At 46.1% G+C, this 24,107-nt stretch overlaps 1 protein-coding gene across 3 annotated transcripts in view; it reads left to right on the forward strand.

Moving 5' to 3' along the window:
* Positions 1 to 24,107, forward strand: part of PAPPA (pappalysin 1) — a 363,136-nt gene that overhangs the window by 282,597 nt on the left and 56,432 nt on the right. For all 3 annotated transcript variants that reach the window (XM_035342002.1, XM_035342003.1, XM_035342001.1), the window contains 3 exons: positions 2,069 to 2,265; positions 21,176 to 21,289; positions 21,692 to 21,827. In XM_035342002.1, the coding sequence (XP_035197893.1) occupies positions 2,069 to 2,265; positions 21,176 to 21,289; positions 21,692 to 21,827 (447 nt within the window). The remainder of the gene's footprint in view (positions 1 to 2,068; positions 2,266 to 21,175; positions 21,290 to 21,691; positions 21,828 to 24,107) is intronic.

The raw sequence follows: 24,107 nt of genomic DNA on the forward strand, positions 1-24,107 counted from the left end.
AAGAGATGCTTAAGGATAAGGTGAGGGAACCAAGAGCTAACCTCCGTTATACGGAGCTCTGCGCCTTCCTTGGGCTGACCAGGTACAGGCCATGTCTCTCCCACTCCACATTGCTGTGGCACTGGGCCAGCACTAACAAACCCCGTGGAGCAATAAGGTGTGCTGCGAGGATGCCCGAACTGTGGCTCTAAGGGCACACACGGTTCACGAGCAGTTCAAGTGCCGTGTTCCCAGCAGGGCCAGTGTCAGGTACTGGGCAGTGGGGCCCTGCTGGCATCAGGAGGAGGAGGCTGGGCAGCGGGGCCGCTGGGGCCGGCCCTGCTGGGTTGCATTAGAGCCCATCTGCACATCCACCCCGGCCCTCTCCCACCGTGGAGTAATGGGGCACCCTGGGGAGCCATTGTCAGCCTCGTTTGTGAAGTGCTCCCCCCCAACCGCTGCTCCTCCAAGCTCTTCGAGGTGTGTGGTATATGTTTGGTGGCTCCTGGCCATACGACGATTTTAAGATGTGACTTGTAGGGTCAAGCAGTTTGGCCACCCCTGGAATATTAGCTCAGACACAGTGCTGCGCTCGCACGGCTGAACGGCTTCCAGCCTCACGCTGCCTCATTTTCGCCAGCTCGGAGTGCTGGCCCAGCAAACACACAGCTCCCCACGGTTATCCACGCACACAAGTTGGCCACAGAGGTCGTGATGAAACGAAAGCAGAATGACCTTCTTCCCTGATAGGCTTCTCAGTTCTTTCAAGTTCACGCTCTCGTAAGCACCTAGAATTTTGCGCGGGGCATTGGGAGGAAGGGAGGGGGAAAAAGAGCAAAACTCATTAAATAATTGAATTGCAATAAACTGATTTTTTTTTTCTGGCTCGTGATGCTATTTCACTGTGTAAACTAGGAGGAAAAATAAACAGGGGATTTAGTAGTTTGGAAGTAGCTCAAAATTGAGCAGCCGTTGGATTTTCTGACACCTAGCTCAAGATAGTCCAATGCTACCGGCAGGACTCTCCTCAGGGATCGTTTCCATCAGCCCAGCTCGCAGCTCTGGCTAATTTCCTACCGTTTTTTCAGCAGGCTTATTTGCCAGACAAAAATACAACAGGCTGTCAGAACTGGATACCTCTGGGGACTGGCAATGATAATACAATACAAAATAGGATACCAACAGGTCAAAGGTTTCCATTTCACAGAGTACTCTAATGACTGAAAGTCATTATTGCTATGCAGTCTGTTTGAAAAGAGTAGATGGATCCTGGTTCAGTTTTTAATGGGCCAGTGTTACAGAAACAACCTCAAAAATTTGGCATCTTTGTTGGCAGTCTCATTAGAGAAGCCACAGAATAAATGGACAAGGATAATAAAGTCTCCTGCTGCTTTTGATCCTTTCAGGTCAAATCTGAGTTATGCTGGTTGAAGCTGTGTGTGGATGTGGCAAGCTTACCCTCACACTGTGTGGACTGTATCTGTGCCTTGGATAAACAGATCTGGTTGGCCCTTGGTCCTGTGGCTGTGAACTTGGCAGTTTTTGCCATCCCTAAATTCACAGATGCTGTTGTTGTTGTTTTGCAGATATCTTTTAAGAACAAAAAGGGAAACATTGTAGACCAGACCCTCTGTTGGCTATCTTCCATCCAAGGCAGTGGAGTTATGCCAACACCCACATTGTCTTTCCATATATTTTCAATCTCTGCTTTCTTCTGTCTCCATCCTTTTACATGGAGATAGACAAAAATAAGCAGAAAAACCTTCGTGTTCAGAAATGTTTTGAGGGTTTTTCCCAATAATAAAACTGACTAAAACCTGACTTTCTGAGAAGCGCCCAGCTGTTGGCCAGAAGTGGCCGATGTTTTCACTCCCCAGTGAAAACACCACCACGTGCACACCCAACAGAAAGCCCTGCTGTGTAGCCACAACTCAAGCATGTTTGTTGTACCCAGATGAGATGAAGTTGTCACAGTCTTGTTAGAGAAAAAAAAAACAGCAGATGCAACACCACTGGTGTTATCAGATCCTAGCAACTAGGCCACGGACATGTAGCCATTTTTTGATTTCTCTTTGGTTTCGTCTGGCAGATGAACCCAGCAGGTGCTATTTCCACGATGGTGATGGAGTATGTGAGGAATTTGAGCAAATGACCAGCATCAAAGACTGTGGCGTTTACACTCCCAAAGGCTTCCTCGATCAGTGGGCTTCCAACGTCTCCGTCTCACATCACAGTGACCAGCAGTGTCCAGGATGGGTGGTCATCGGTCAGCCAGCAGCAACCCAGGTAAGGGAAGCAGATGCCATTACCTCTCCTTGAAGGTGGAAGGCAGCAAGGGCAGTCATGAGTGTAACTAGATGGTCAGCATTCATGTGTGATGTTACCCCTGTCTGTTATCCTGCCACTTCACCAAGGGAAGCTCCTGATAGCAATTTCCCTCTTTCTGAGCCTGTTTAATAGTGATGGAGTTGGAATTCAGTTCCAGTCACCCATCTGAAAACTGCCTGAAGTCGTGGTCTGCTTGATTCAATAAGCCGTGCAGGAGTCACCGCTGGCTAACTAGCATCACCTAAAAGACTAGACAGGCTCTCTATAGCCAGCACAGGGTGCTATCTTGTGGCAATGAGTTCTGAAGGCTAATGCAGAATAATACAAAAGAGTGTTCTTTCCTTTTTAATAGTTTTGTGTTTTCTGCCTCCCGGATTCATAAAAGCACCCTATTGTTCTATTCTGAGAAAGGTCCCGTCCATTCCCAAAGCCATTCATTAGCTTTAACCCCTTTCTTACATGTCTCCTTTGTAACATAAATAGCTCCAGTTACCATAACTTTACCTTTTGTCTCCCCGAGAGAATTAGATCCAAATGAGTTCAAAAAGACATTAGATAAATGCCTGGAAAACAGAGCTGTACACGATGCAGATGCAACAGTCCAGATGCAACCCTCTGACTCAGGAAAGCCCACATTGTTTGTTGTTTTTTTAGAGGATACAGCAAGAAAAGGATCATCATATACAAGAGCTACTTTGTATATTCCTCCTTCAGCATCCACCATTGTCCCTCGGTAGACAGAGCAGTGAATCAGATGGACTTTGGGTTTGATGCAGCCAAGTTGTTCTTGCAGTCTAATTATCTGGGAGGTGTCTTGAGTGGGCAGTGCAGAGGGGAATGCAATGTCACAGATATGACAAGCAGATTTCTCCATGAATAGTAAATGCTAAGCATTTCCAGTTGGCTTGCAAGAGAAAACATCTTTATCCAAGAGACTTGGCCTTGTTCACATTGCACAAATCTGTAACAAATTAATGACCAGGTCAGTTTTAAACGTACAAAGCGTGCTTAGCTGGCATAGTACCAAGACAGAATCCCGAGCCCAGTATTGCCTTTTTGTCATGGTCGTATTTATTATTTCACACTGTAAAAGGAACTTTTCTTTGCACCCCTACCAGTGCCTTCGTTGCTTCTTTCTCATTTGAGCTTCCTGGGCTGTAGTACTGTCCAAAGCCCACTGTCTCCAGTCCAGGTGCAGTTCAACGCGCATATCCCTAAGTCCCCTGTCCCCATACTGCCACTGTGATTTCCTGCCCTGATTTTTTCCTAAAGCACTGGTAGAGATGCAGCCATGCCGTGCAGTAGGACCGTACAACATATGGTCATGTGGTGGAGAAAACACCACCACGTGCACACCCAACAGAAAGCCCTGCTGTGTAGCCACAACTCAAGCATGTTTGTTGTACCCAGATGAGATGAAGTTGTCACAGTCTTGCTAGAGAAAAAAAAAAAAAAAAAAAAAAAAAAAAAACACCAACAAGCCAAAAACAAAAACCAAGCTGTTGTATTTATAGGCAGAGCACTAGCATATCACACACTGGCGGAGTGAATGGGAACATGCCTCCTGTTATTGGCTGGCCCCTGGGGAGATAACAGTGTGCTATTTACTTCCAGCAAGAGGAATTTGTGCTTTAGCTCAGCTGGTCGTATTACACCCGTTTGAGTGTATGGGGTTCATTGACCTTTTTAATCATATATGTTGAGAGTCTTTGTTTTCCCCAGGAACAAGACAGGCTCGTAGCTTGTGAAAGAGCACCTGACTTGTCACTCTGGAGAGGTTAGGTGGGGCAGCAGGTCATCGGTCTGTTAGCTAACAGAGTGCTTGAGATGAAAATTAACCTAAGATCTCCCCTAATCACCATGTGTAATGATCACTGGTGTGTAAACATGTTTGGCTTCATTATCTGTGCAAGCACTGAACCTTAGGGGTTTTTGTATTGATGAAAGGAGCACCTTTCCTCACCCAGATATCTTTCAGAGTAGGTTGTGTGCTTGCTGATGTTGTGCAAACTTTTCATGTTGTTGCTGGGTAGTTTCCTGATTAATCAGAGTGGCATTTGTGTTGGCTTCTCATCAGGAATGCCATGAAAGATATGTTTGAGTGCAGTGCACAGCAATATACAGAATACATAAGCTGCCTGTTTGTTAGCTATCCCCGTTCCTCATAATTGCCCTGGTATTCTCAAAGTGCTTTAGAGCATTTTAAGCATGTCCTTCGTGATTTAAAATGTTTTCCCCTCCTTAGCTATCTCAAGACCCGTTTCTCTGCATGCCTGTATTTCTGCCTTAGTTCTGCAGAGGCTTTTCTGAGGACCACGCTTGGTGCTGTAGTGCTGCTCAGCAGTATCACCCTGCCTGCTCTTGTTTACTCCTGGAGGATTGTTTGTGAGCAAAAGCTGGAGTGCACTTGCTTGTTATTGTAGGGCTCCTTCTGCAGACTGACCACCCCAGACCTGTTTCCACAGAGTTGCTTGTTTCTTAGAAATAGAAATAGGATGTATGCACTTGCTTGTTATTTCGAGATGGATCTTACATGTGGCTTTGTTACTTGTTAGTATGAGGCTGCTGAATGGCAACATATTAAGGGAGCAGAAAAACACACAGTATAAGATTTGTTTTGAACAACAAAATGCTTACAAAGAATGACAGAGTCTTGGCAAACAGATACACATTTGAAAAATGGAAAGGTCACACAGCCCCCCCCCCCTTTAAACAATCGCTCTTTCTGCAGAAGCAAGACTGATAGACAGCCACTTCTACTTTCCTGGCAGCCACTCTTCAGTGCTGATTAAGAAATATTCGCAGTACTGACAGCATCATATTTAAAGCCAAAGAGGACCAGTCAGCAGCATCACACCAGCACGGAAACGCCAGCACCATCGCAGGGTATTTTTACAGTTTGATTTCTAATCTGGCATCCTCGGCAGGTCTCGAAGCAGACGCTGCTCAGTACCTGTTATCGACTGCAGGAGGAATTCAGCAATAAGGGCTTTGCACGCTCTTGGGCCGCCGCTCTTTTCCTTACTGCTCTTGCTGTGAGTTTGTAAACAGCCTCTCCTTGCCATCCGCTGCATGTGAAATATTATCAGTGTTGATGTACTGGTTGTGTGGGGTTTTCTGCAGCACTGTTTATTTCTCAGGGCCTTTCTTGTGCTAAAGATTATTGATGCTAGCATTAAGTCATCAGCTGGTGTACTCTGGCAAGGACTACAAAAAGGCAGTAGCGCTGGGCAGATTTATACCAGCTGAAGGGCAGATCCAGTAGGCATAAATAGAAAGACAAAGGGCACGCAGACTGATCTGTTTTGTGAATAGCTGCATTTTTTTTATTATTATTATTTATTTATTGCGCTGGAAGTCCCCAGGGACTTGTTTCCCCAACCAGTTCATACTCAGCCAGGGTCAACCTTGTTACGAGCAGGAGCGGGGAGGATGTGGCCTCCTGCCACCAAGCTAAGCACTCCTGGGCTTGGCAACGTGCGAGTTTAAGGGGCCATCTCATGGCCTCTGCAGGCAGTCCCGCTTGTATCGCCACCGGTGAAGCTGTGTGGGTGAGGATAGTTAAATAGGAAAACATGGTGTGGATTAGGTCATGGTAAAAGGGTGGCTGTCCTGTAGGGTTCAAGAAATCAGGTCGTGCAGTGGTGGTCTCTGTGCTCTCTGTGCACCCTGATTTTGTTCTGAGTGCATTAGCGTGTTTGGTAGTCTCACTTTCTTTCTGGAGTAGGTTGTCCTGAGCATGAATGCTTTGGATATTTTTTTAAGTGTCTTATTTGTACAGATGTACCTTTGCAGGAAGCCTCTGCCAGGCTGGTTTGGGGAGGGCTCTTCACCCCTGACGCCATGGTTTGGGTGAGAGGGACGTGGGTGCAGCCCAACAATGGGGCTGGAGGTGCCATTTCTCCTTCCCTCTTGCTGGTGGCACTCCTGTTTCAGGACAGTGGATTCATCTGCAGTTCCCTTTTGGCCTCTAGAATAGACAGGTGTAGGAAGGGTCTGGTGGCTCTGTAGGTGGCTTATCGCTGACCTGGTCACTCCTGTCACAGCAGCATGTGCTCAAGCCTTGGAAGTTGGGGTTTACATTGGTAATTTAGAGGGGCAGTCCTCCAACAGCTCTGTCTTTCAGTGTATTTCCTCCCAGTTGCACAGAAGCTGTTTAGTTGAAGTCACCATTTGAATATATAGATAGACTTTTTCCTCCCTATGCCATTGCCAGTTCCTGGTTTTCTCCTGTATGGGAAAAGCCGCACAGCTTAGGCACAGTTAATGAGAAGGGGACACTTCCCCAAGGCTGCTGGGCACACATATCCTGGGATTCATTTTTGTTCCCAGACAAACCCACCCCCTTCTCCCCCTGGGTACCCCACAGGGGCCGTCATGGAGTAAGAAGCTGTGGAAGAGGATTCTTATTACATCTTTCCCACAAACAGAGGCCCCCTCCTGCCCCTATTACAGTTCCCACAATTGCACTCATCCAGACTCACTGCAACAAACCTATTCTTCAGCCGGCCATAGAAGGATGTCTAGAATTGCAGCATGTCTGAAATTTCCCACAAAAGAAGAAGGCAAGAGCACGAAAATATTCTGAGTACTGGAAGAAATAACATGGCAGAGTGAGGGCTCCAAGGCTGGTAAGAAAATACTGTGACAAAATTGAAGAGAAAAATAATGAAGTTCTCTGCCACACAGTTTTACTTTGACTAATAAATATAACTCTGAAGATAATTCCCCAAAGATCCAGCAAAGCCATCAAATAGGGTAATCTTGAACAGGAGCGGGAAGAGAGGAAACCTGCAACTTTTAATGGAGAAGCCATTCCTCTCCTTTGGGGTGATCTTGCTGAGAAGTGGGAGGGTGTGTGTCTGTCGGCTCTGCAAGTGGCCCTTTTTGAACTTCCCAGTTCACAGCCAAGTCCTGTTGCTCTTCAACGGTAAGAGTTTTGTTGTGGTCGGAGGGATAAAAAAAATCCCCATTTTTAATAAGATGATTTGCTTCGCAAATGTCTCTGTTATTTATAGCCTAGCCAGCCTTTGAACCACTAATCTCAGGAGGTCGAGTACAAAATCCCACTAAGAGAAACTGTTAATGGAGGAACCATGAGTGATCAGAGACCAGTTCTGGAAAAAGATGAACCGGACGCTGTGCACAGGCCACCGCAAGAGGAATGTAGGTTTGCTGTACTCCTCTGAGCACATTTCCAGTACTGGCTGGTGCACCAAAAGGCTTCAGCTTAACTTACAGATTCCCCAGGTCTAAAATTAGTACAAGGGAGCCCAAAACATAGGCTCTCTTTCAGCCTTCCCGGAGATACTACGGACCAGACGGTTTGGTCTTTCACCTGAAGGCTGAGGAGTTGCACCCCGAGCCTGGCACCAGGCAAATTCAGGCTGGGGAACTCTGAGGAACATGCCTCCCTTGGCTTAAGTGATGGTATTTTTCGTATCTCTTTAATGAACATGGATTAATTAAGCCTTATCACAGCAATGTTGTCTGGTTTCTGTTCCATTTAATAGAGGTGGAAACCAGAGCACAGAAAGATAAAGCTGTGGTTTGAAAATTAAACCTCAGTTCCCCCAGAGACTTTGCAGGCGCTGGGCGATATTGGGCCCAGGTGTCCCTGGGACTAGGAAGCTCAGGAGATCTCAAAAGGGAAATGTTCATATCTTGTATAAGAAGAAAACGCTGTTCAGGGCCTGCTGACAGTCGGTGTCTGGGAACACAGATCTGGAATGGATTCCAGGGTCATTAAATCCACCGTGTGTTAGCTCTGTCAGCCTCCTCACATCGTCCAGTGCGTGAATTAACCAGATTTTATCCTCCACAGTTGGGCTTGTTCCCATTGCAAAATGACTGGAAAACAATTCGGCCAAGTCCTTGCTCTAACAGCTAGAATCCTTGCTTCCCACCTGTGTTGTTGGGAAAGCTGGGTTTTGTAACGCTCTTGTCAAAGAAGGTGATGTTGTTTGCCTGGGGATCTCCTCTGGTCCTTGTTCACATGTCTGCATCACTGCTTTGTCTCGTTGGAGCAAGTGGTCCATACAAAGGGTTTGCACCAAGGTGAGGGATGCTCCAAAGATCTGTGCTGTGCCTCCTGCTCAGAAATGATCCCAATGTTCTGAATAAAAAAAGAGAGAGAGAAATGGGATTTCTAGCTGGGCTGGTGTGAAACAAACTTAGTTGCAGTGAGCTGGCTGAGAAAGAGTATTACTTTAAAGATGCTCCGGAGCCGGTTGGAGAAAAAGGGATGCTGCCCATCACCTGGCTGCCTGTTCCCTGCTGGGAAGGACAGAGATTCAGCGATTCCCTGCCTCTTGCCCCCCATCCCCATGCCTTTCAGTGCTCCTCTGCTCGGGGCAGTAGTAAACCAGCAGACCCCATGCCTGATGTCGTAGCCTCTGGATGATTTGTGTATGGGGAGGACAGAGAGAACACAATGAGATGTCGGAGGAGATTCCAAGCAATTTTGCCAAGCACTCAAGGGATTTTTTTCTTTCCACTCCCCTCCCCCACTAGTTTTTAGAATAATTTTTCAAGAGCACATATGCAAGTCATCTAAGGGGAACAGAACAGTGAGTACCAGGGGCTGGTACACTGTGTTCCCTTTGTGTACTGTACAGAAAATAGATAAAAGAAACAAAGGATGATGCAGAGAGCAAAGCAGCCATCAGTACTCTCAGAGAGGTTTGGTCTGACCTTTTCAGAGATGAAGGTCAATCCAAAAATCCTCAGGTGCCGGAAATTGGTCCTGTCTCTTCCTATGACCAGGAGACGCTCACCGCTAACGAAACGAGAGCAGAATTCCGTCCCGTTTGTTGTTGCTGGAGGCGAGGAGAAGAAAGGCAAGAAAGGAATATTGTCTTGGATAATAAGAAGGATTATGTGCTTCTTTAGGAAGTGACTGACCATTTTATGATCATATCTGCCGTACACCCAGCCACCCACCCAGATTACACGCTGTAATTGAAAACAGCTTGGACCCCCCAGCATCAGCGAGCTGGAAAGCCGGACCCCGCAACAACGGCGGTGCTCGTTAGCATGCACTCTTCTGAAAGGAGACCCCCCTCCTCGGCCCTTGCCCCTCAACCTGCCAGTCTCTCTGTCTGCTGCTGCTGCTCCCCATCCTTTAGATGCAGAGCATGTCCAGCCATAAGCGTGGGATAGCTCTCCTGCATCCCATCCGGGTTGTTTGTCTTGGGTGCCTCTCCATTCAGAGCCGAATGATTTTGCATAAATGCATCGACACGTCTGCTTTGTTCATGCATGAAGGCTTCTCGGCATTTCTCATCCCACCCCCGCCCTGGCCGTCTTCTCCCTACCCCCCTGGCATGTAGCTTCACCAGCTTTTGCATGATTTCCCTGTGCAACAGTGAATAAACCTGCCCGAAGGATTGACAGTCAATCGAGCACGGTTAAAAATACCCAGGCAATTATTTTGGATAGAATTAAAACATGATCGGAAGGAGAGGACAGAAAAGGGTGCAGGAGTGAAACCGTAACATCCTTTACTATGTAATTTGGTTTCATGTTCTGCACAAGAAAACATGTAAAATATGTAAACAGAGCTCTCCAAGATTGTAATGTAGCTACAAAGCCGCAGATATACAGGCAGGCAGGGTGCTATTCTTCAGCAGAACGGAATGCCATCCTCAAAACCACACGATCATTTCTTTAAGCCTGAAAGTAAACTTTCTCATGCCAGTAGCAGAGAATTTATTTTTTCTTTCAAATGAAGGATTGTCTGCACTACTTGTTCGAAGTACTGTAGGCATTTTAGCCCACATTGTCATAAGAGACCTCATATTTTGAATGCCACTCAATTTTGGGGTGTTCATCTCTAGATGTCTCTAAAAGGCATGATTTTCGGAGGACAGTGCTTCAGCACTGTCCTGAAGGCACCATAATAGAAGGTCTCTTAAGTCAATCCCTCTGTCCCCACCTGCGAATAAATAACTTTAATAATAATAATAGAAACTGGGGACCGTTTGGATAAATTCTTGAGCTGTTCTCATTTCCTGGATCATGCTGCCTTAGTTAGAGCCATTGCTGTTGAGGAACCTCAAATTAGTGCTCGGTTTTGGAAACACTGTCTGTAAATTTTAAGGATCACTCTTTCCTCTGAGGTCGGTGACTCCGGTAAGCAGGCGCAATTCCCAATCCTGGCAAATGTGCGCAGCTTCCCCCGGTACCAGCAGAAACCCTGGTTTTCCACTGTAGCCTCAAGGTCTGGTTGCAAGCTTTAATGGGCTCCAGGAAATGGTACTTTGCATGATCAGTGCTGGTATCTGCGTATGCATGTACCTACTGACTGGGAGGGGCCTTCGTTTCAGGAGAACATGGAGCTCTGCTAGCCATGGTGGTCATTGAACCCAAATCCTTGTTCTTAGCACTTTGGGCACTTTGTTCTTATTTACTTATTTATTTATTTATTATTATTTTCCCAGTTTTGGTAATTAACCCTTGCAAACAAGTCCCTTTTCACACAGTGAAGCTGAAGCACGGCGTGGAGACGATTTATCCAGGGTTGCAAGGTGCCGATCTGGTGACCAGGTGTGTCCCTGTGACTCACCCACAGCCCCGTCCAGCCCCTCCGTGGGTTCCACCCCAGTGAATGGTGTGCTTTTGTGCAGCTCAGATTCTTAAAAAATAACAACAGTGAGCATCCTATGAAGGCAATGAAGGCCAAATTCCAAAGTGTGTTTGGGCATTTACTTCTAATTAATCCTAATCTTTGGGTTTATCAGAGCAACCAGGGCTCCTTGAGGTTGGAGGGAGGCTGTGGGCTTCCCTGGGCACCTGCAACCAATGCTTTGGGTGGATGCAGACGTGCGTGGGCTGGAGGAAGCAAGTGGCTGCTGCTCTGTGTCCAGCACACTCAGGGATTTGCTGGCGCGGCATTATCCAGCACGGGGGAACCGTCTGGTTTGCATCCCACAAGCCGTGTCTTCAGGTACTGAGGAAAAAAAAAGCCACAGACTGGTTTAGCCTTAATTAAAGCATGCTGAGGTAGAGCTGAGGAGCTGGGTAGGAAACCGAACGGCTTTCTGACCGCTGACATGTAACCGTAGTGGGCTCCCCGCGCCGGCACTCCCTGCAAGTGCTGCTGCAGCCTTCCCTGGCGCTGTTAAACTCAGAGCCTCTTCCCAATGCATCATCTCCCTGGATGTAACCAATTAAAGCCTGTTGACAGGCCGGAGCAGACTTATCCCCTTAGGAGCTGAGGCATATGTACGTCTTCATATAGGGAAGGACGACAACTGGGTGTCTGGCTGGCTTGCCAGGAGCGCGGCGTGGAAAGCTGAACGGCGAGGGGAGGGGAGAGGGGAGAGGGGGATTTGCACCCCCAGTTCTCCCTGCCCGTGGAAGCGCAGTGTGCTGAGGGTTGCGTGCGGTTTATGCGGCATGTTTACATGGTACATAACCCTAAACAAAGCTGAAAAGCACGACTTCAATCCTGGAAATAAAAGCGCTGGAAACCCCTAGGTTTCTGCACATGAGAAAGTTTTGTTCTTTAAACACACAGATGTTTTCAAATGAAAAATTGCTCTTTTGACCTTTCCTGAATGCAATCATGTGGTCAGAGCTGACATTAACCACTGCAGGGCTGCTTGCTCCGGACACAGGCAAAGCTTGGCGAGCCATCTTCTGAGCTCCTGGTGGCACCTGCGTTGTCTCACATCCCTTGGAAGCTGCTGCTGGGTGGCTCAGGGGAGGTGGGAACAGGGATAGGTAGGGTCTGCTCCTATGGTGCTTGGAACCAAGTGTTGTGCTTTTCTACTCTTTGCTACTTGAAAAAGGTGTGGCTTAGTTTTCCTTCTGTTTGCCTGTCTCCCTGAGAGAAGCATTGCCCAAGTGCTCCTAAGCATCCCCGTACACCCCAGCCAGCAGCACGTTACTCTGAATGGATGAGGCTGCAATTCTTCAGGGATTCACTGTTGTTGCTTTTGGTCTTTCTCTAATGAGCTGTGTGCTTTCTTCATTCAAGCAAATTTACAGGACCAGCTCTGGGAAGGAAGGAGGGGATGTTACCAAGTGGATTTTAACAAGCCCAATCCTGCTTTGCCTTGCAGGAGTGCCAAACCAGCAAAACTACAATGAATCCAGTTGGATCCACTAATACAATAATAAAAAAATACGCTTAAGATCCTCCCAATATGTGGCACACATTCTGCCTTTGACAGCTTGATTTCCTGGTGCCAGCTGCTCCCAAACGAAATGCTCCAGTCAAAGGGAAAAAAAAAAAAAAAAAAAAAAAAAAAAGCCTTTGCTCTACTCATCAGTGGTAAAAGCTTATGGGATGGGATTGTTTTGCTTTGCCGCAGCCCCCCCACGGCCAGCCTTGGCCCGCGGATATGTGCGAGCTTTGCTGTAGTGGACCTAGCTGGTTCAAGTTAGAGACAGGCAGTTCGGGAACCCGAGTGTGCAGCCAACAATAATGTTCTGGCTACTGTATTTGTTTAACCTCGCTCTCCAGTGGATGGATATACAGTCTGCTAAAGCACTTATCAGTCTATAATGCCTTCACACTTTGGTGAGCAGCAATGTGGAAGCTGTAGACAGGAGCTTTTGCTGCAGGTTGGAAATGTCTTTTAGCTTTAATGAGAGTGATGTTTGCAAACTGGAGGTTTGAGGTCTCGTTTGGGAGCTGTTTCTTCATGCTGTCTGTCTAGCAGGTTGTGTTTGGCTGCTATTTCTAACAGGAGATGTATTTGTAAGTTTGAACGTAACAGAAGAATGCAATCTGGGGCTAATTCTAAGAACTGTCCCTTCTTGGTGAGCTCCTGGCAGTGCTGGGGGGAAGATGCTGTAGTTTGAGAGCAGCACCTGTATGTCCTACTGCTGTGCTGAAGGAAAGGAAACCTCTGATACAAACAAACAGCAGCACATGGCAGGCAAGTTGCTTGGTTACGCTTTCATGTGCTTTGTATGAGACCCGGCTCTGTCTGGTTTGGACCTTGAGCCATCGCTTGCCTTCACACCCGCTCGGTGTGCATGGCTGAATGGCAAGGGAAGTGGGAGCAAGTGGTAATTGCCCTCTTGAGCTCCAGATAGTAGCATGTACCTGTGGGCTTGTGCAAAAGATGAGTCGATTATTAAATGTCATTACCACAAGTATTTCTTCTTCTCTCACTCTTGTTGTATAGTTTCTGGCCCCAGCTCAACTGACGTCTTTGGGACAATCCTTTGAACCATGTGAAAATCATCTGGTTAGGGTTTCACCGTAAAATTAAAACTCCATATTGTTTTTTCCACAGGTCCAGCTAGCATCCTAGATATTTTGATTACACCTGGCTGGATGTCAAAGCCAGTGTGGGTTTGGGATAGGGCCAGTCAGAACTGATTTACAGGTTTTTTTGGGTATACCATGTGAAGTTTATGGTATTATGTGATTTTGATTTTAACTCACTCGTTTTAAAGTTTGCTTTGAATTTGGAGATAACAGAAATTCAAAGGAAAGCTCAAAGAGTGCAGGTCTGCATGATTTAAAAATTGAAATATATTGTTCATACGGACTCTTTGGAAGTGAAATAACTGCATTTTTGAGAAAGCTAAAGTTAATAACACACGTTGGATACACATGCAGTCTGGGCCATCATCTAATGGAAATCCCCATATCTCTCACTCACTTTCCTGAAATTAAGTCCATTTATATGACAAAACAAAATAGTCTTTGCATCTCTTACTCATTTCTGTACCACAGCCCTGTGTTACATCACATCCACTACTCTACCCCTGGAAATTTCCCTTTGGAAATGAACACTATCATTTTTACTGTATAAGTAGAGGCATTTATCTTCGGGTCACACTGCAAGCAAACTAGCGATGCCAGCATCATATCAGCTTTGGTATTTTCACACACTTAAAGGTCACTTTTCAATTAATAAAAAATCGAGCCGAACTTTTAACTGAAAGTTGTGGTTCTTTACTGAGAAAACCATAGTAACAGGCTAATTGAACGCCAGGTCTGCAAGTTGCAGACACCATCAGCTGCTCCAGATTCAAATGGGAAGGGGCTGTGCTGTGGCTGGACACAGCAACTGGCAATGGGGCTCTATTTCATCCTGCAGCAGACATAATCTGCTTCCCAATCCTACAGCCAAATCCTGTTCTTCATTACACAGGTAAAATTGACAGATGAGATTTCCTCTTACTTCTGAGCCAACTGAATCTGGGAGTAATATAGCATCAGTGTGTTACCCCAGGAGTTTTATCAGCTTCCAGTTGCTAAAGCTTTTCTGTTGCTCACCTGCCTGGATGTTTTTGTCCTGGAGAAAAGCAACCATGCTGCACTTTTTCATCTTTTGCCTTCAGACCTCTAAGTACCCCAATGAAAACTGGCAAAAACAGACAAAGAGCATGAAACTTAGTAAAACTGTATTTTCAAACACATTCCTTGCCTCTTAAAAGCACCCCTACTGAAAAATTATTTCACTGCAAACAAATCAGACACAGAGGATATGGAGAGGTTTGCAGTAGAAGCTGCAGTTTATGACCATCAGAGGAAAGGGAGAGTTGCTGTTGAGGAAGAGGAAGCAGATTAGAAGGTAATAAGGCTATTGAAAAAGGGAAGACATCAATTCCATTATCTTATGCTTGTAACATGCACTAATGAATCTCGGCTTTGGATTTCTTTCTCATTTTTGTTTTTACAACAATGAAGTGTTGTAAATTTGTGTTTAATGCACAGAGAAAATATTATATATGGATGAGTTTGGAAAAGGTAACTTTGAATGTTTTCCTTAAATGTAGGAGGCCAACACAAAATGACCTGATTTTCTAAGTTAGTCATCAGCTGTTGACTCAAATCTTCTGACAGGACAAATCCAGAACACTGAAATACCAGATCCGGAACACTAGCAAAGAGGCTACAAAGAGGATTCCTACAGCATTTCTGACCGGAACCTAGAAGAAAACCCCGAGCAGAATTAGTGATGTCTGTTAAGTAAGGCTGTTGTGTACCATTTCCATCTGAGCTCTGCGGACTCCTGAGGTTTGAAATGGTCTTAGAAATTGGCTGATTTTTGAGGTGTTTGTTGAAACACAAGTGGTGGCCTTTTTAATGGTTCACTGCTCACTAATATGGGCAATTTCATTTTTTCTGTAACTCCAACCCAATTCCCAACCTAAATGAGAAGAACAGCGCAACAGCTTTCAGAACAGATTGGAGGTCTGTGCTGCAGTAGGCAAACTGGGTGGTGTCCATGTGGCAGTCAAGCTGCCTTATAATATTGGGCAATAAGCAGGCAGGAACCTTTCTGATATTTAGCAACTGCGCCGGAGCTTCTCATCCTTGGGTAAAATTTACCTTAGGATGCAAGAATAACAGAATATTTAAGAATATTGGGTAATGGTCCATCCCTATGTCTGGCAGTGGAGAGAGAAGGTTTTCATCTGTAACGGATGTGTTAAAATGATGTGCATGTTGTGGTTCTTTGGTATATGTTGAGTTAAATACATGTTCTGCAGAACAGTCAGCTAAAAATTGTAGGTTAATTAGGATTCATTATTACAGTAGGAATCTGTTATTTATCTGGATCTTCAGACAACAGAATGTCCCATTTGTGCCTCCACAGGTCTCATACCAGTGTGTGAGTATTTCTGTGTGCTTGTACAACCTCATGCAGGATGTTGTGTGCACCACAGATCTGTGGTACTGTGGGTTTCACCCTGCTCCTGCTTGTTTTGAGGTTGCTGTTTAGCGAATGGGACAAGGTATAACCCGTTTTGTCCCAGAAACACCCAGCAGTGTCTGTCTTGGTGCAGAGGTGGCAGCAGTGCAGTCCCCAGTAAGAGGAGGGGAGAGGCAGTGTGCCCAGGTGGCCAAGAAGGCCATCGGCATCCTGGCCTGTATCAGGAGTAGTGCAGCCAGCAGGAGCAGGGAGGTGATCGTCCCCCTGTGCTTGGCTCTAGTGAGGCTGCACTTTGAATGCTGTGTTTAGTTTTGGGCCTCTCACTACAAGAAGGACATCGAGGCTCTGGAGCATGTCCAGAGAAGGGCAACAAAGCTGGCAAAGGGCCTGGAGCACAAGTCCTGTGAGGAGCGGCTGAGGGAACTGGGGGGGTTTGGGCTGGAGCAGAGGAGGCTCAGGGCAGACCTCATTGCTCTCTGCAACTGCCTGAAAGGAAGGTGTGGGGAGCTGGGGGTCGGCCTCTTCTTGTAGGTAACTAGTGATGGGATTAGAGGGAATGGCCTCAAGTTGTGCCAGGGGAGGTTCAGGTTGGAAATTAGGGAAAGAGCAGTCAGGCGTTGGGACGGGTTGCCCAGGGAGGTGGTGGAGTCACTGTCCCTGGGGGTGTTCAAGGAAAGGTTGGACGTGATGCTTAGGCATATGGTTTAGGGAGTGACAGTGGTAGTAGGGTGATGGTTGACCAGATGATCTTGGAGGTCTTTTCCAACCTTAATGATTCTATGAATCTATGTTCCTATTGTCTGGGACACGATATCCACTCCCTGCTCCTTCTCCAGAAGGAGGTTGCTCTCTGCTCTCTGACAGACCAGCACTTGCGATAGCCCTCACAGCCGTACTTAGCTTGAAGACATGGTCTGGAGGAAGCCCCGCCATGGGGGAACAGATGGGATTTGGGGAACAGACAGCTCTGTGCTCTGTAGATCCGCTCTGTTTACAGGCGCCTGTGGGCACGCAGACAGGCACGTCCACTCCAGCCGCAGAGTCAGCCGTATGCCAGAGCTGAGCAGGGCAGCATCCTGCTTTGAATAGCAGCTTTGCCTGTCTGCATTTAGGATTATTTGGATAGAGGAACGTGAGAGATGAGAAGGACCAGTGTGTGCAAAGCCTGTGGTGCCTGGCTGTGCTCTCTCAGCGGGAAGGACAGAGCTGGGTGTCATCTGTGCCTATTTCACCCACTCCTGTGGGAATGCATGTCCTTCACATGAGCTTGTGCTTATTTGTCCCATCTCCTTCTAAGTTCTGTGCACCTTTTTGTGGCTACCAGCATTTACCCTCAAGATACCTTTGTGACATGGGGCAGTACCATGCTCATCCTACTGACAGTGGCCTCGCACTGGAGAAGCCAATTTGGGCTGTAATGGGGCCGTGCACTGGACACAGTTGTGTTGAGAGCCTGTCCAGTGCCCAGTCCTTGGGATCAGCCACCCTTCACATGTAGTTTGCTGGCAACAGGGACCCATCAACTCAACGTAACAGTGCATGAAGTCAAAGGCAGCCACCATCGCTTCTGGCATGGTAGGGGCTGGCCGTGGAACATACTGTGATGCTGCCTGTGATTTACCTGTGCAGAGCTGCTGCTTGTGGGATGGCTGGGCAACATGCACAAGGGAGCCTTCCAAAATTTGTTCTTCAGCAAATTTTCCCATGTTACCTGAAAGGAAAATGTTATGAGGAAATGGAGCTGAGTGCAATTGTAAATGTGTTTTAGATGTGGCAATGAACTAAGCACTCCTGATATATCACTTTTCCCTTCCTGCTGACACATTCCTTGGTCCCCCTGAGTAAGAGAATGAAAACAGGAGAGGCGGTTTGAAGAACATGTTGTCCCTGTGATTGACAAGAGGCTGTATAAATCAGTCAAAGGGAATCCTCCAGGCATTCCCTCTTGTGAGAAGATCCCACAGTGCTCTCTGGCCATGCTCATTCTGTCTCTCGGTGTTTGTGTACAAAATGTGTGGGTGGGAGACGAGCTGGATTAGAACCTCTGAGAGGAACAGACATGAGCTTTTGTAATTGAAAGCAGCTTTCTAGGGAGGGGTATGACATGGGCTTCCAGTAAGTAGACACAAATAGTCCCCAAATACTTTGGAACAGATACTAGGCTCCTATGGCTTCTAGCTGCTGTGTGGGTCTGAGAACCTGGACAAGCCCCATTGAGTGAAGTTCAACTCCTGCCTGATTCCGTCATTCTTCAAAGCAAATACTTTAGTGTTTGGTAACACCCTGAAATGAAAAGTACAGCTATCCCTTCTTCCCTCCGCAGCTGTCAGGTGCTTTAGCTGCTGTTTTACATCATTATAGCAAACAGGAGAATGTTAGGAAATAATTTATTTCTCATAAGCATGAATTTTTAGCCATGAGGAGAGGTGATGCTCTGTCTTCCAGGCCATCGGAATGCACTGAGTTGCCATTTTCTAATATTTTTGTCTCCTGATGTTCCTTTCTTGTGTGTGTCCTCCTCTTCCCTCTGAATGCAGCTGTCCTGTACTGCTCGATTGTAGCTTAAAAGTGATGGTATTGCAGCCCTAGGTGTCCTCACACTGCCGAAATCTGCCAGGGATGCCTTGGAGGCAGAGGCATGAAAGACCTCTTGCTTTCCTAGCAAGTCGTTTTCAGACACTGCAGTTTTTGAGTGACACTCAATAGCTGGTTAGAATGGAAAAGGTGATGTGTTTGCCACGAGTCTTTGAGCCTGTTGAGATGGTGGAGTCTGTAGGTTATTGGGACCATTTATCCAATCAGGTTGTTATTAAAAAATCTTGGAGAAAGTTTTTGCACCAGCTAGATTGTCTAGGTAGCATCTGATGCAGAAGAGGCTCTTGTCGTCGCTCCTAATGTCATCTGTTCGACTTTTTGCATACTTCTCAAACACACTCTTCTCATAAAAGATCATTTTACCTTGGCGCTGTTTTGATTCCCTTGTCTGAGCAGCAATGGATCGGCCTCAGCAGGAGGAAGCTTATCTAACCTGCTGAAACCAGACCAGTCTACTGAGCCTGCACAACTCGACTGCACGAGTCTTGAACACAGGCTCTTTATGCAACGCTAAAATTTTTGCTAATGGTCTGAGGCAGAACCAGAACGTGCAAGAGTTCACACACACACACACACAAATCAAACAAGGCATTTAAAAGTTATCAGAGATTTCCAGCCCACCTCAGCAGGGGTTTATTCTGGGTTTCATTCAAGCTTTTGGTGAAGGTCTGGGTGAGTTTTTAATACGAGTTTTCACTCATCCATTATGTGGCACTTAAAACGCTCCGGCTGTCAGGAATCTTGTTTCTTTCAACCACCTTTGTGGAGCAATAGAGCAGGAGGAGATATAAGAATAAGAACAAAATCATATAAAAGTAATGAGACCTTTGTTCATGTCAAAGAGCTCTCTGACCATATAAATTGCAGATGTGGGTAAGATAAATTCCCTAGCTGGAGAGGTATTAAAATAAAAACCATGCTCCCAACAAGAGACAGGCTGCTGAAAATGCAAGAAGGGAGAATTGCGAAATAGTACATGTCGAATTGCTGGACTGGATTTCAAATGCCAAAGATAGTTTATGTAAAGCCTTGCTCTGCTGTAAAATGTAACACTATCCACTGGCTAGCCTCAATGAAGCTTGGTCCCAGTTGTTTTAAAAAATAAATAAACTAAAAATCTTCTTCCAGCCCATTAAAGCTGATTTATGTTTTGCCCATAGATTCCTCTGTGTTGGATCTTGAGGGACTCAGATTATAGAAGTGATTACCTCACTTTTGGCCAATCTGGTTTCTCGTTCTGAGGCATCCCGAGCTCTCTTTGCATTGCCCTGACTCTGCCTGCTGAGACCAAGAGGGCAATTCCCCGCACGGTTACCAAATGGGCATAGGATTTTGACCAATTAAAAGCACCTCCGTTAATTCTCTTGTTTCACTTCAGTGTTTGTTTAAATAACAAGGGAAATTGCTTATGGGAGCAGCTGTACTGACAGCCCATCACCATCAGATTGCTCAGTTTATTCTCCGGTCTTGGAAAGAAATCTAATAATGTCCCCAAAAGTATATGGCTTCACTTAGCACCTAATGCAAGTGGTCTGTGTGATCAGCCCTGGGCTCCCTCTTGGGCTGGTAGCATGGTTAGCACAGCCGCTGGAGGAGGTTTGCTCTCTTGGCTTACATTCATAGCTCCATTGCCAGTACACGGCATGACCACAAGGAATTCCTTCTCTCTCCATGCCACTGAGTTACCAAAGTGGTGTGGATCTTAACAGGTATTCTTCAGATGCTCCGAGAGCCTCAGCTGGAAGCATCCCTCTAGTGCAGCTGGAGCCTTTTGGGTTGTGGACGTTGCCTTTCTTGTTCTTCCTCAAGGAATGAAGGCTATAGTCATGCATATGCCTTTTTTTTGAAGCAGCTTCGCTGAGCTTTGCGGTTTCAGGGTAAATCCTACCATTTCTTGCAGCTTTGTTTTCACATAGTGATGGCACTGCAAGATTCTGTGGTACTTAAATTCAGGCATTCTCAATTTGGGCTTTTCATCTCTGCCAGCATTTGGGATTCATCTGCTTGTTCTTTACTGAAAAGAGAAGTTTGCTTATAATTCCATTGCTGCCTACCATGGAAAGTGCTGTAGATGTAGGAAGAAGATGATTCAAATTACAGAAACTAGTTAACAAAACGAGAAACAAGTTTGCTTAAATTGGGTTGTACAGACAGGAGTTTCCTGGCTACATTTATTTCCGAGTTTTTATGGCCATCTGTGGCTTCCCTGGGGTTACAGTAATATGCAGGTTTAAATAGGACATTGCTAGAGTACTGTGGAGAGCATCTGCAGACTGTCTGTGCTTTGAGTTGGCATGTTCAAAAGTGATCGTCACTTGGACTCCAGTGGGAAGAGCTGCGGTCCGTTTGGGTGGGAGCAGAGTTGGACTGAATGCTGTCAGAGCCCTTGTACCAAATTAAGAGGAAACTGTTGGCTGCCATCCGACTGCTGTGAGTCTTTTGCTCCTTTTTTGTTTCAGTTTTTCTCATTGAGGTGGAAGACCTGGAAACTTCACTTCTGAATAATCTCATGGTGTTTAGAAATGTCATTAGCATGTATTATTTTATTTTAGTACTGCACCTGGACTTTTTTCCCACTTTTAACAGCCATCCTCTTTTCTTGCTGTCATCTACATCTATTTTGATGTTTCTTTTTTCTCCCTCAGACATGTCGAACGAAGGTGATTGACTTGAACGATGGCGTCTCTCAGTATGCCTGGTATCCCTGCACGGCCAACTTCCAGTACTCCCACATGACACAGACCATTTTCTGGCTGAAGGTAAGAAGCACACATGTCGTTCAGAAGTCTCTTCTTTGCCTGAATGTACAAAGTTTCTCCTATAGGCGAAATATTATCAGACAGCCTTCCCAGGGCCAAGAGGCTCCTTTATTTGAAGTACGGTTAGTGCAAAATAGCAAAGCAAAGTCTCTAAACACCATATAGAGAGTAAGTGGAGAAGTCCCCTCCTGTGGCAGGTCTGTTGAGTTTCTTAGAGGCTACAGCTCTAGCTGCAAGGCTGTTTAACTTAAGTTTTATCTAGTTTGTGTAGAAGAGAATGGAATAGAAGTCTTCTGTGTGAGCTGGGATGGGAAATTATACTATAAAAGCCCTGCTCTTTCTTTTTTTTAAAGTGCAGCACAGTTCTTTACCCTAACCTCTATGTGGCTTTTGTTTTCCCAGGCTTATTTTTCCCAGCCAATGGTAGCTGCGGCAGTTCTCGTTCACTTGGTCACCGATGGCACCTACTACCTGGATCAGAAGCAGGAGACCATTGGTGTGCAGCTGTTTGACACCAAAGAGCAAAGCCATGATCTCGGTGAGACTATTTTATTCACACCCTTCTAATTGCTTGTTTAATGGTACCCCCATTCACAAACTGTGACCAGTACTCCTGCTTAGTTTTTGCAGGATCAGACAGAAAAAGTGCTTGCTTAATTGTCCAAGACTGGAGTCTGTTGAAAAGGATGCATCATTTTTCCCAGACTTTTCCCACACCTGTTCACTGTTTTCAGAAGTGTTTAGTTCCTCTTTAGCCATTAGAATAAGGCTATTTTAGTGCTTCGTGCAGAGAACCCCCCCTGGAGAGACATTTACAGTGATACAGATGAATTGTTGGTAGCGGAGAGTGAGAGATTAACCCTGTTCTGTACCAGCTGGAGCAGCAAACACTTCTGTTTCACAAGGTGTAGTTGGTTGGATTTCCCAGTCAGAGGGGGCCGCATCTAGTCTTACTTGCTGGGAGGTTTCCACAGCTATTTAATGGCTTGGAAACTGCATCTTCTAAAGCTTCATTGTAATGTCTCCCATAAGCCTGGAGGGGCTCCAGGGATGGCCGCTGAGCCAGCTGTATGAAGAACGCCATTCACTAGTGCCATTGTCCAGTGTAAGAAAATCATCATCAAGATGCTTTGATGCCTTACAAGGAGATGGTTTTATTACTCTCAGGGATTTTTTTTTTTTCTTTCTGGGATAACAAAGTCTTCATGAGAAATGTCAGTTCATCTAGGCCAAATGTTTCCACACAGAGTATTCCAGGTTTGATGAAGGTCTAACACCAGGGCCCTTGTGGGCTGGATGGAGGATTCATTGCCTCAAGCAGATATGCCTGGCAGAGGCTACGGACCTGCTAGTCATAGTGAAGTCCTGGGACAGAACATTTTGGTTTCTACGCTGAGCACAAGTACCTGGACCCATGAACATTGTGTCTTGTGCATTGATTACAACTGCATTTAAGGTCCAGGATCAATGAGCTCTCCCTAGCTCCCAGCTCTGTGTCATGGCACGGCTTGCATAATTCCTTTCCAGCCTTCCTTTGCCCTTTTTTCCACTGGGAAGAAAGCTGGCCACATCATCTTGAAAGCAGTTTATTTTTAAGGAAACACAGCCCCCTCACCCAGCTTTCTGTTTAACCAGAACTTTGCAATTTTAACAAGCTCAAACACAAATGAACTTCCTCCTAGTGATGAGAAGAAGGGACGCACACAAGTGGACAGTGTTGGATGACTGTCTGCTGTAATATATAATGTTCATGGGATGTAGAGGAAAAGAAAGAATTTATGTATGGTGTCTGCTGTCAGAGAACAAAGAGAAATTCAGAGCAGTTGTGCAGGTTGAGTCAGGATAGCTCCCAGCTTGCCAGAGCCCCTGGATTGGTCTTATGCTCCTCCTTTTGCAAAACAGTGGCACATAGCTCTTTCCCTCTGAGAAATAAATGACGGAGACACGAGCATGCCAACAAATACTTAATGCGATATTTTACAAAGAGACAGACAGACAGATTATGAGAGAAAGAGAACAAGAAAGAGGAGCAAAGAGGAAACTGAGGGCGAGGTTTTGAAATTCTGGATGAAGTTGCAACATGGGTTTGGCATGGCTCAAACCGACGCCTGCAGATCTTCACAGCTGAGATGCTGCCTTCATCACGGAAAAGCCCCTCTGACCTCCTCGGGGGAGGCTTTCCTGGAGCAGAGGAGAGGTGTAGGTAGGGTACCCAGCAGTTCTCGCCCAGGAAGAGCTCCTGTCACTGTTTTGTCTGAGTTCTGGGTGCAGCATTAAGCCCTTCTCCTGGATGTTGTATTGGTTGTTTTTGAATTATCACCGTGGCAAGCTAGAGACTGCAGCTGAGATGCAAACTTTGGCGTGCACCGGATGCAGAACTGACTGTAGACAGTTGGCCAGCCTTAAGCAGAAGTCAGTGGCTAGCTGAAAGTACAGCCAAAAGGAAGAAGCAATAATTTAAAGCTTGATCAGTCCTCGGTGTGTTAAAGCTCACTCCCTTGAGCAAAGCGCAGTGTATCCAGAATTACTTCTTTCCCACCCTGGCCAGAGAAACCTTTTCCCACGTGGACTCCCAGAAAATAATGAGAAGCTTCTTTTGTGTCTCGGTGGGAGATGGAGAGGTTGGGATGCCAAACATCTCAGCACTCTTAATTCAGAGCATTTGTAGATACTGGGCTTCAGCTGCTGGGTACTTTGCAAGAGGGACTGAGGAGTGAATAGGTGGATACAGAGCTACAGGGGCAAGCACGAAGACAGCTCTAACACCCCTGCAAGGGGCTCTTGTACTATCTTAAGTAGGCTTTCTTTTTGCTAATGA

Source organism: Oxyura jamaicensis, chromosome 17 (assembly GCF_011077185.1).
Source record: "Oxyura jamaicensis isolate SHBP4307 breed ruddy duck chromosome 17, BPBGC_Ojam_1.0, whole genome shotgun sequence".
Taxonomy (NCBI): Eukaryota; Metazoa; Chordata; class Aves; order Anseriformes; family Anatidae; genus Oxyura; species Oxyura jamaicensis.